Source organism: Podarcis bocagei, assembly GCF_964188305.1.
Source record: "Podarcis bocagei genome assembly, chromosome: 8".
Taxonomy (NCBI): Eukaryota; Metazoa; Chordata; class Lepidosauria; order Squamata; family Lacertidae; genus Podarcis; species Podarcis bocagei.
The window spans coordinates 25,286,983-25,298,667 of NC_138133.1; the positions used below are offsets into that span (position 1 = coordinate 25,286,983).

The window sequence follows — 11,685 nt, forward strand, 5'->3', positions numbered from 1 at the left end:
CCAAGGGTTCCAGGGTTTGGTGTTTCCTTTTGGAATGAGGCACAATTGAGTTTTGGGTGTCTTTAAGATGTATGGTTTATTGCACTGATCTGTCTGTCTTCTCCTCCGGTTGTAATTCTAGTACAATGCTGGTGCTGCTGTGGTCTAAACCACTGAGCCTCTTGGGTTTGCCAATCGGAAGGTCGGCGGTTCGAATCCGTGCGATGGGGGGTGAGCTCCTGTTGCTCTGTCCCAGCTCCTGCCAACCTAGCAATTTGAAAGCACACCAGTGCAAGTAGATAAATAGGTACTGCTGCGGCAGGAAGCTAAACTGTGTTTCCATGTGCTCTGGTTTCCATCACAGTGTTCTGTTGCACAAGTTTAGTTATGCTGGCCACATGACCCAGAAAGCTGTCTGTGGACAAATGCCGACTCCCTCAGCCTGAAGCAAGATGAGTGACACAACTCCATAATCACCTTTGACTGGACTTAACCATCCTGAGGTCCTTCACCTTTACCTGTCACTGCAAACCTCAACTCTAAACTCTGGCTCAGTCTTTCTAAATATCTGTGAATTGAGGGAGGGCCACAGGGTCTGTAACCTGAAGCGTATGTAACCCGAGGTACCACTGTACAAGCAAGGGCGAGACTGACTCAGGATAAGGATAAGTTTCTACAACATAGTGGCAGCTTGGGTGCATAGTTCAGTCCCAGCACACTGTTCCTATTCAGAATGATTGGCAGGGTTTAGTTTGTTTGAGGAGGGAGGAGGAGCTAAAGCTGTCTGGTGCCCGCAGGGCAACGCTGCCCTGGCTAGCTTCTTCCAGGGCTCTCCGGGAGGGCTCTGTGCCTCCCTTTCTGTCATTCTGATTTATTAAGCGCTTCGCAAGACAAAGTCTCCCCGCACAAAACCCTTCTCTGTTCTGGAGAGGGTAATTTCCACCCAGCCCCGCCGATGTAAAAGTATCCTGGCTCTCTGCTTACCTGCCGCTGGAGTGTGTTTGGGCAGGTGCTGGGCGCCCCATCCGTCTCTGCCATCTGACAGGCTTGATTTACAGCTGGAAAGAAAAGGGAGACTCGCTCCTCCATCTTCCTTGGTTAAACACACACACACACACACGTGCGCGCGCGCACACAACCCTCGCCTTGCAGCCAGATAAGCTCCGTTCCAACAGCTCTGAACAGTGCTACTCCTCAACAATTATGTTTTAAGACCGGGGTGTGAAATTGCTGTACTCCTAAGCATTCGGGATCAAGTTGCGCCCGGCAGCCTCCTGAGCACGTGTACTCAAAAGCAGGTCCCGCAGATAGCAAAAGGATTTGCTGTTGTTTTCCCCCCACTCACACGTTCTAGGGATGCTAACTTAGTGTAGACCCCATTGGCTTCATCTGCAGTTACTTCCAAGTAATCTCGGGACTTAATTCTTCCCGGACTTGTCCGTTTTAGTTGGGACTGGAGATTTGTGAAGCCATGTGCGGTTTTAATCCAAGCACATGACAGGGATAGCTCAATAAATAGAGGCTGAGACTCTTAATCTCAGGGTAATGGGTTCGAGTCCCACGTTGGGTAAAAGATTCCTGCATTGCAGGGGGTTGGACTAGATGACCCTCAGGGTCCCTTCCAACTCTATGGTACTAGGCAGATGGTAGTGCACCCCAGTCCAGATAGGTTTCCCCGAATTTACACAGTTTTCTTGTTTAATAAGCGATTCCTCTAGAAGCCGAGATGGATTATGACAGCCTACTCAAACTCAACGCTTCGACATTATGACGATTGAAATTAATGGGACATGTTTTCAAATTCAGTCATGGTAGCTGGCATTAAAGCAATTTTGCCTCGTTCACAGCTTTATATAAATATAGCTATAGAAAATCCCGTGAGAGAATTCTCTGCAAAAGAAGCATCTGAGTGCAGCGTTGCTTACGCTTTTCCTGACAAGGCTTTGTGCTCCTGGATTCAACAGGTGAAGTTGTCCCAATTGCTGCATCTATATCACAAGAACCAATTCCTAGGGGCCGAGGGAGGGGTCTTCGGCTCCCCCATAAAATATTTGACGGCCCCCTTCAAGTTGATGGGCATTGCCTTCAAATGGTGTCATTGCACTGCATTGTGTGATCGATTATGCAGGGCCGGCCCCCAATATTTTATTCAAGTTGGCACCCCTGATCTATATAGTGGGGAAACATCACCTGCTGAATTTCTGCCTGCCCCGCGGCTGTTAAAGGCACGGCAACTGGGAAGGGGCTGCTACCTAATTTGAGTGTCATGGACGACACAAGCTGCAGCCCTAGCCATGCCCCATTGAATTCCCATTGAATTCAATGGGGAGGGTGCTCCCAAGTAAGTTCTCTTAGGGTTGCAGCCTTAGAATGCTATTCGTTTTCAACAGGATACCCGCAAGTGTCTCCAAACATTTTGGCTCCAACTTAAAAGCATCTCTAGGAAAAGATGCGCGGGGGGGGGGCATTGGGAGGCTGTTTTACCTAAAACAGCGTCTAGCTTCTAAACAGCACTTTTAATGGAAACAATAGTCTTCTAAGGTTGGGCGAGTCTAAAGATTCTTGTGGCTTCGTTCTTGTGTTTAATGGGTATTTTTGGACTGGAAGCGAACTTGGTGCGAAATGGGCTTTGTGGGGAGGGAACGTCTCCTATTTTGCGCGTTTTGCATGGCTCACAAAGGGCCCCGATAAAATCTCAGGAGAAAAACTGACTGACACGTATTTCGTGCACCAGAGCCTTAAGCTGCGTTTGCATAGACATACATCGTAACATGTTGTTTTATTGCTCGCGGAGAAAGAAAAAGAGACGGTTTCACCACTCCTTCGCTAGCGTTGTGCAAACAGCCGAGTGAAGGAAGCTCTCAAGCAGACGGGAAGACGACACCTAGATTCATAGAATTGTCGAGTTGGAAGGGATCCCGAGGGCCATCTAGACCAACCCCCTGCAAAGCAGAAATCTCAGGGAGATCATACATGCCCCTAGGGAGGCGGCACCGTGAAACGGTCCATTTACACTCAGCTTGTCCATTCGCCTTCGAAAACAAGAGCAAACTTTTAAACAAAAGGCGCCGAAGAAATATTCACCTTTCCATGGAATTAGCTCTCCTGCCAATGAATGCGAGACCGAGGGTTTCCTTGCTAAGAGCGCAATGTAATCTCGTTCAATAGCTTGTGCGATGCTGCGCTTGATAAAGGCGAACAGGCTGGAATTGAGACCTGACCGTCGTTTTTCAATCTGCACACGCAAAAGTGGCCTGTTCTCTTGAGGGAGGCGGACTGTGGCTGCTGGGGAAAGTAGCGCACAGGTTTGGCTGCACCGCTGTCTGCCGGATTGAAGAAATCCGATGAAGAAACGTGAGGAACTCCAAAGCTTGTATCTCTTTGCTTTTATACTTCGGACACTCCTGACTTAACTCAGAGAGGGTTGCTTTCATACAACGCCCTTAAGAATCGGACTGCTGCTGCTGTTTGGAACCAACACGATTGTGAAGGAGCGAGCGAGCAAAAGATAGCAACTTTATCAATGACGGTTGTGTCTTTGTAACAACCAGAAAATCAGCAGAGGACGTTTTGCTCAACTTCTGCAGTTCTGTTGCCTTTCCCATCCTTTTTGTTTGTTTTTAAAATCAATTTTAGGCCAGATTTCCCGTTCCCCAGCTAGTTGGTTTAGAGATTTGCCTTAATGATGATGGTGGGGGCGCTGAGGTAATGTCAGATTACTGGAACTGACAGCCGGATCCTATTGACGTCTTCTACAATGCAAGTCTTATTTGAGCTCTGTGAGATTTACTCCCAAATGTGTGTGTACAGGATTGCATCCTGAAACCATAAAAGCTCCGGTTCCTAATTAAGCCAGTGTTGGAGTGGTTCTATTGAGGTAAATAGAATTCCTCCAGCGTAAGACAGGGGCAACTATCTCCTTTTCCAATCGGTTAAAACGAAGGCTGCTGTCCTAAATCTATTTACCTGAAAGTAAACTTCATTTTAAAATCAATGGTACTTACTCCCGAGTAGACGGGGAGTAGCTGCGTTGGAATTCACTTGTGGATGGACTCAGCTGTTCCATCCTGTGTACATTTTTCTAAATTTACCACATACTCTAAGCAGGAAAACATTCCCCGGGTCAGGTACCCGCCCTGCCGCCTGAACTGCATTCCTGAAAACGCAAACACCACCACCACCTCGAACCCAAGAGGTCATAAACAAATTGTCCCCCGACAACCTTCCTGGAGAATCTGGCAGGCGGCACAAAAGGATTAGGTTTCAACTCTGGCTTGTCCCTGGCGAAGCGGTCTTTCGCTGTCCACACCTCCGCCCGCCCCGTCGAATATTTTGCGTTTTGAGTAAGAGTGAAGTCGAGGCTACAATCCTGTACACACTTAGAAGCAAGGCCGCTGAACTCACTGGCGTTTGCTTCTGAGTCGACGTGTGTAGGAATGCACGCTGTCAGGCATCCTAAGATTTTTCCCAAAATGGTTCTAGGCTTGGCAGAATGCAACAATTGTCCGCCGCCGCCGCCTTTGACTACAAGCCAGCTGGCTGGCCAATGGCTGACTCAGCAGGACTAGGGCACCTCGGCCCGCAGCCGGCTTCTCAGCAAGCCATGGCAGCCCCGAGGCTTCAGTTTTACTACTCCTTCTAGGTGGGAAATGAGTCGCTTCGCCCTGTTCTCCGTGGGACACGCGCAGTGCGTCGAAGCACCTCCAGTTCAAACACAAAAGTGTGTGAGTGTGTTGGGTGTGTATGGCTAACTGAGTCAGCCTACTGCAGATTTAGCGTTGAGTAGAAAGGGCTTGTGATGGAGGTGTGGACGCCTCCTTTCAGAGACAAGGATGAGTAAATGGGAGTAAATCTCACAGAGCACAAATAAGGACTTCCCCCATCTCCCCCACTCCATCTGAACTGGCCAGCGCCCTCCAATAATTATCTGAAGCCCTTCTTCGTGTGCCTCCCGCTGGAGAGGTCCGGAGAGTGGGCAACACGAAAATGGCCTTTTCTGCGGTGGCTCCCCATTTGTGGAATGCTCCCCCTTGGGATGCTCTTCTGGCGCCTTCATAGAGCAGCTGTCCTATATCCTTGACCAAAGAAGGGTACACTCCTGTTTGGGATGGTCACCCTCTTCCACGCAGCTTCCTGAGGGGCGCGCACATGGAGCAGTGACGGGGAAGGAAGGGGACACCCGCCTAGCCACTCAGATCAGCTGAATCAACCCTGGCGATCACTGGGGTGACAGAGGCATCAGGAGAAATCTTTTCTCTTCAACCCGTTTTTCGGTTGATTAACATTCCCAGGCCCTTTTAAATGTGTTCGTGGGAGTGAAAACTATTTATTTGTTTTTGTTTCATTATGTATTATGTATTTTTCTGTTGTGAACTGCCCTGGGATCTTCGGATGGGTATACAAATTTATTAATCATCATCATCATCATCTATGTCTTTTAAGAGCAGCTACAGGCCTAGGACTTGCCGATCAGGTCGGCGGTTTGAATCCCTGCTATAGGGTGAGCTCCAGTTGCTCAGTCCCTGCTCCTGCTCACCTAGCAGTTCCAAAGCACGTCAAAGTGCAAGTAGATAAATAGGTACCACTCCAGCGGGAAGGTAAACGGCGTTTCCGTGGGCTGCTCTGGATCGCCAGAAGTGGCTTAGTCTTGCTGGCCACATGACACGGAAGTTGTATGCCGGCTCCCTCAGCCAATAAAGCGAGATGAGCGCCGCAACCCCAGAGTCGGCCACGACTGGACCTAATGGTCAGGGGTCCCTTTACCTTTACTTACAGGCAACTGTGCAACAAATACAGCTTCCTACAGCTATGTTCAGCGCCATCCTTTTGGCGCAGCCGCTAAAGGCCAACCCCCCCCCCCAGCTGTATACAAAGTGGGGTGCCTGGGACAAGATCGCATCTTTTCCCAGTGTATCTTAAGACTGACGAATCTTAAGAAACTGATGTCCTCTGCACCTGCGCTTATAATCACCACCAGGCATGGTTAGATAGGGAACTGTACCCGGTACCTTCACATCTGCGATGTCTAATATTTGGTGGCCCATGTCAATTTCAAACAGGGCGTCTGCAAATCTAGCAGGGATGCTATCCTCAAGGTCCCAGCTGCTGGTGCTTTTAATGTGTTTCCCACCCCAGCCCTTTATCTCTCTCTCTCTCTCCCCCTCCCTCCCCCACTCTCCTGGCCTCCTATGCATTCCGTGAAGCCGCCACAACCCCCTTGAGCTATGCACAGAGATGCCAGCACACACTTGATAATTTTCATTCCAACTTTTATTTGAAAATAACCAGGATCCACAGCTTCATAACGCGCGCACACGCACACACATCACCACAGACACATTTCCTGAAAGCAGTCTTCCTTTTCGGTGGCAGCATTTTTTTAAAAATAGGGTTCCGCTTGGGTATCTCTGGATAGTCACAGAAACCCATTTTTTTATTTTTGTGGGGCGGGGGTGATGGCTATGAATCAACTTTTAGCAGATTCACGCGGACACACCCCAAATATCAAATTTGTCCTTTTATTGGAAAAAATAAAAAGCGACGGCAGCCTGTATTTGCCGAAACAATAAAAAAGTTATAAATAAGTTACCCCCTCCCTCTTCCACGAAAGGCTAACCGCAGTGCTCATTCTGGGAAGGCTCACACGTGCATTTTTAAAAGAGCCCTTCCTTCTGTATTCGGAGTACTCCGAAACTAGAGGAAAAGTATAAAGAATTTAGGAACGAAACCCTGACTGGGTTAGACATTGCCTACGTTCACGATTTCCACCAAAGCCGCCCCCCCCCTCCATCGGAAAGAGGCTTTCATTTAAATAAATATAAAAGCTGTTTTGTCTTTTCTGTCTCCCTGTACATCTCTCTGGACTGATCTCTCGCCAGCAGGGAATCTCACCAGTTCACTGCACCTCGCATCTAGAGGCTACGCAGATGTGAAGTCAAACAGGCTTACCTCTGCGTAAATATGCGCTAGAATCGGGGCGGTGCTTTTAAAGTTATTCGTTTTTGAACGATGGATATTGCAAATAGTGATTCGCCCCACGCAAGTTCACAACCCACCTTCCTGTGATTCTATTCCCATTCCCATTCCCACCCCACTCCACTAGCTGGCTTGGACTACCCTTAAGAGGCTGCGGAGGAATTCAGTCTTACGGCTGGCTGCTTACTCAGGAGTAAGTTCCCCTGAAATCCAATGGGTCGATCCCTAACTTAATGCACGCTTAGAAGCGCAGGCTGCACTCCTGCTGTGTGATGGTTGTAGTCAACTAACTCTTACCATGATTAACTTAGGTCCATCCATTTCAAAGAGTCTACTCTGAGTAAAGGTTAATTGACCACAACCCTATGTTACCCTCCCGAAAAAACAAGACCCTTTGAGTTAAATGGGGCTTAATCTCTGCCCCCCTCCATGTGTATTTAGCTTCTGTTGAAATCAGTGGAGCTCTTAAGGTTGCCAACTTTTTACTGGCCCAGTTTTGGGGCCTTTGACAGCAGTCTGACCAAGCATCAAGACTGCTAAAGGCACAGGAGCCCCCTTCAACAAGAAGTTGGCAACCCTGCTAAAGTTTGCAGCATACGTACTGTATACAGAGTTCTCGAGGAAGCGGTTTGGATAATAGCAGTTGCCACCCTTGCCACGCCCACTTCGGAATAAGACCCGCTGAGCAGCCTTTCTTCGGAATAAGACCCGCTGAGCAGCCTTTCTTCGGAATAAACATAGAAGACAGGACTGCGCTTTAACGACTATACCAGAGTAAGGAGTTCACCCTGGAAACTCACGGCTATAAAAATGGCTTAAAATCTGCGGGTTGGGCGCGCCTCCTAGTCTTGTGAATGGGAAACGAAAACAATTGGACGAATGCCCCCCCAACCTATCAGCAGGGTACTATTGCCAGGAGAGAGACACACTCTGGTCCATTTGAAAGTTCGGGTTAAAATCAGATCGAAAGACTTTGGGTTTTTGTCTCAGGGGAAATCCATCCTTAAGGCACAGAGTCTTTGTACTTTTCAGTCACTGGATTAAAAATAAAATAAAAATGTGCGTAGAGACCTTTCCCATCGCCTGTCCTCAAGTCACCCCTTCATGAGGGAGGGGGCTTGGCTAGTTCTACGGTTACACCGGTAGGGTCTCCGTGGGATAAGGCCGATAGACCTGCTGCAACGACCCGGGCAGCCGGAGGGGGCAGTAGAGCTGAGCGACGCCGAGCGGGACCCCTTGCAGCGATTCCGAGGCCGCGGTGGAAGCGGCGAGGAGGGAGGTCCTCTGGGGGAAGAGTTGTTGGGGATCCCCGGACGTCGAGGCCTCCCCCGCGGAGACCTCCAGGAGGAGCGGGTCGGGCAGCCTGTAGGAATACAGAGAAGAGGCCGCCGCGGGTGGGAACGGAGGAGGAGGAGGAAGGAGCCCGAAGGAGACGGCGGACTGGGGCAGAAGGCGAGAGTAGCCCGACGGGACGGGCCACAGCATCGCCCTGTCTCCCGCTGGGGTTGCGGGGCGCTGCTGCTGCTGCTTCTCGGACGGCTGGAAAGGGCGGCTCAAGATGCTCTCGATGGCGAAGGAGCTGGAGAATTTCGGGCCCGACGAGGAGCACGACGGCGAGACCGAGGCGGCGGCCGTCGTCGTGGCTGTCCCGGACGCCGCTGGCTGGGGCTCGTGGTCGGCGCTTGGAGAGGGCGAGGCCGAGGGCTGGTGCGCCTGGGCAGGCTCCGCGGCGCCGGGCCTGCTGAGGCGCTTCCTCCGCCTGCGGAAGACGCCGTCGGCGAACGTGTACTCGGAGCTGGGATTGAGCATCCAGTAGTTGTCCTTGCCCCACGGCCGGGCCGGGTCGCGGAGCACCTTGACGAAGCAGTCGTTGAGCGACAGGTTGTGGCGCACGGAGTTGCGCCAGCCCGTGTAGGCGCCGCGGAAGAAGGGGAAACGGCCCATCAGGTACTCGTTGATCTCGGCCAGAGTCAGGCGCCCCCCGGCGGAGTCCCGGATAGCCATGGCGATCAGCGCAATGTACGAGTAGGGAGGCTTCGGGCGACGCGTGTAAGGCTTCCCCGGCGCTGCTTTCGCGTTGCCGGGCGAAGGCTCCGAGCCCTGGCGCGGAGAGGCCCCGACGCCACTGGCCGGGCTGAGGGCGGCGCAGTCACCGTCAGAGCCCAGCTCGCTGTCGCCGGGCAGTGGCGACGCCGCGCTGCTGCTTTCCTGGTCGCTGCTGAGCTTGTCCTCGTAACGCGGGGCGAAGATCTCCAGCTTCATGGTGGCGCCTCCAGCCTCGAAGGGGCCCTGCTCGGCTCCCCCCGCCCACGGGTCTCTTCTTCCCCAGGGATGATGGGTGGGCCTTCCGAGCGCAGCAATGGGGCGGTGTAGGCTCGGATCTCCGGGGAGAGGGGACGCTAACAAAAGTTGAGGTGCATCTCTCCTTTTACGCGGTGGTGGTGGAGCTCCCCTAAGGGGCGACAGTTCCCTTTCTTCCACGGGGGAGTCACGGAATGTGTCTCGCGGCTTCAGAGCAACGTCTCCGCCTCCCTGGAGGAAGAGAGCAAAAATCGGGGTTCCCACGCTAGCAACCCTAAAAAAAAAAAAAAAAGCAGAGCTAGGGTAGAAGTATCCGAAGCCTGAATTCCTTTGGGAAAGGGTGTCGGGGCGGAATGTAGCTGTGAGGTTTTTTCTGCCCCCTCCTTAGTTTGTGAGCAAAAAGGGGGCTTGTTTCCACACCCCAAGTCTCCTCCTTCGAAATCAAAACCAGCGCGTTGCGCTCCTAGCGCGCGTGGAGTCGGCTGGTTTTCAAGCGTTTTCTCTCGGCGGTCCTGGATGGTGCGTTGCTGAGCAAAAGCCAGCCTCTGCTGGCTTTTCCCACCTGGATGATGATCCCTAGAAGGTAGGCTTTTCTCTTCGGCCCAAAATAAGTATCTGATCCTGGGGGGGGGGGAGGATCCTTCCGAGGAAGATGCGCGCTCTCCCCTCCCCCGCAGCCGGTGGTATTTTATCTTGAGAGTCTCGGACGCAAAGCTGAAGGTAACAGGTGACTGAAGAAACTTTGCGTCAACTTTTTTTAAAACGATATATCCTGGTGGTGCGATTCTCTTTCTAGGAGTGTACTCTTAGATCTTCATAGGCTTCCAGGGGAAGATCGGCAGCAAGTTGACTCCGGTTAGGATTTTAAAAAGAAAAATGGAAACCTGATGTGCTGAATCCGTGTCTTTCTGCTCTCCTTTCCCCCGCGTTAGTGGCGCTCCCGCTTGAAGAGCCTGGCGCTTGCGAGCTGTCTGCTGGCGATAGCAACCCTCAAGCGGCTGTTGTCATTAAGTGGCATTGTCATTATCTCTCTCCACTACTTTCAGGCCAGCCCATTATAACGCTCAGCCCAGTTGGGGAGGAGGAGGAGGAGCTACCCCCCGCCAGGCTTCCGAGCGGCTGCTGGGTGGAGATGCAAGGTAAGTCAGACAAAGGTGGGCATCTCCCGAGAGACAGCCTCGATGACAGGGAGAGCTTGTTGGAAAGCTGGGGCGGGCAGGTTGTTTGTTTGGCTCTGGCCAAGTCCCGCCCTCTCCTTGGGGTTCCTCCAATGAAAGGAGCCCAGTCAGGCCCCACCCCTTCTCCTCCCACTTTGCATAGCAGGTTGCTCTTCTCAGGTGTAAAGTGCAAATTGATTTATAGGTGGCAGAGTCCAACCTGTTGAGGGATGGTGCTCCCCCCTCCCCTATCTTGGAAATTACTTTGCAATTAGTAAATAAATACACACAGCCTCCTATAGAAGGTATTGCAACACTTTCCTATTACGGTTTTGAGTTCCGAACTTTGAATTCGCAACCATTCATTAGAACTGAGAGCGATTAGAGTGTCCATTCAAATGCCCACTCAGTCCTGAAACTCTCTGGTGGACCTGGGCTGAGAGCTAATGATTGACTACCTGACACAGACCCTCCAACTGTCCCTATTTTCCTGGAGACAACCCCTGATTTAATCCCAGAATGTCCCACTTTTCCTTAGGACGTCCCTATTATCATCAGAGAAATGTTGGAGGGTGTGGACTTACCTGACCCCTGAGTCATCTAGAGGCAGCCCTGTATAGGGAAGCTTTTTGTTTAATGTTTCATTACATTTTTATGTACTGTATGTTGGAAGTCGCCTGGAGTGGCTGGGGCAGCCCGGTCAGATGGGCAGGGTATAAATAGTAAAACTCTTATTATGGAATAGGACACCCCTATTTTCATCTGAGAAATGTTGGAGAGTATGCTGGCAGGGTTGTTGGGAAGGTAGAGGGGTGAGCGATGCAATATGAGTCCCAAGTTCAAGGAAGGACAGGGTATAGATGCAATTAATATCCATAATCATAGGATTCTTAAAGAAATGTTCGTTCCCAATCATGGGTGTACATGGGGAGAGCAGTTTTATCCACTGTGGTCCTGCTGAAAGTTATATCTGTGTAATATGGTAGCTATAGCTGGAAAGACCCAGGTTTGTGAAATTCACCACTTGACTCTTTGCAAGATCGTTGTGACAAGGTAGTGAGGGAGAGATAAGGGCCTTGTATGTCAGCCTGAGACCCTTGGAGGAAGATCAGGGCAAAGTGAAATAAAGACCTGCTATTGATAAATATTCCAGTTCAGTAGGAGTCACCATATCTTCAGCCAGGAGAGCCAAATGCTGTGCAATGATTTCAAAAAAACAGGATGCTCTTAGAAGTCACTCAGTGTGCTCCCCCACCCCCCGTGTAGCAAAGTG

The 11,685-nt window shown here is 51.0% G+C and overlaps 1 protein-coding gene across 1 annotated transcript; it reads right to left on the reverse strand.

The window, feature by feature from the left end:
* Positions 1–6,231: 6,231 nt before the first annotated feature.
* Positions 6,232–9,217, reverse strand: FOXQ1 (forkhead box Q1). Its single transcript, XM_081206556.1, has 2 exons — positions 7,675–9,217; positions 6,232–7,644 (listed from the first exon to the last, which is right to left on the reverse strand). The coding sequence occupies exon 1, from the start codon at positions 9,214–9,216 to the stop codon at positions 8,089–8,091; it is 1,128 nt and encodes a 375-aa protein (XP_081062682.1). The 5' UTR covers position 9,217; the 3' UTR covers positions 6,232–7,644; positions 7,675–8,088.
* Positions 9,218–11,685: the final 2,468 nt, after the last annotated feature.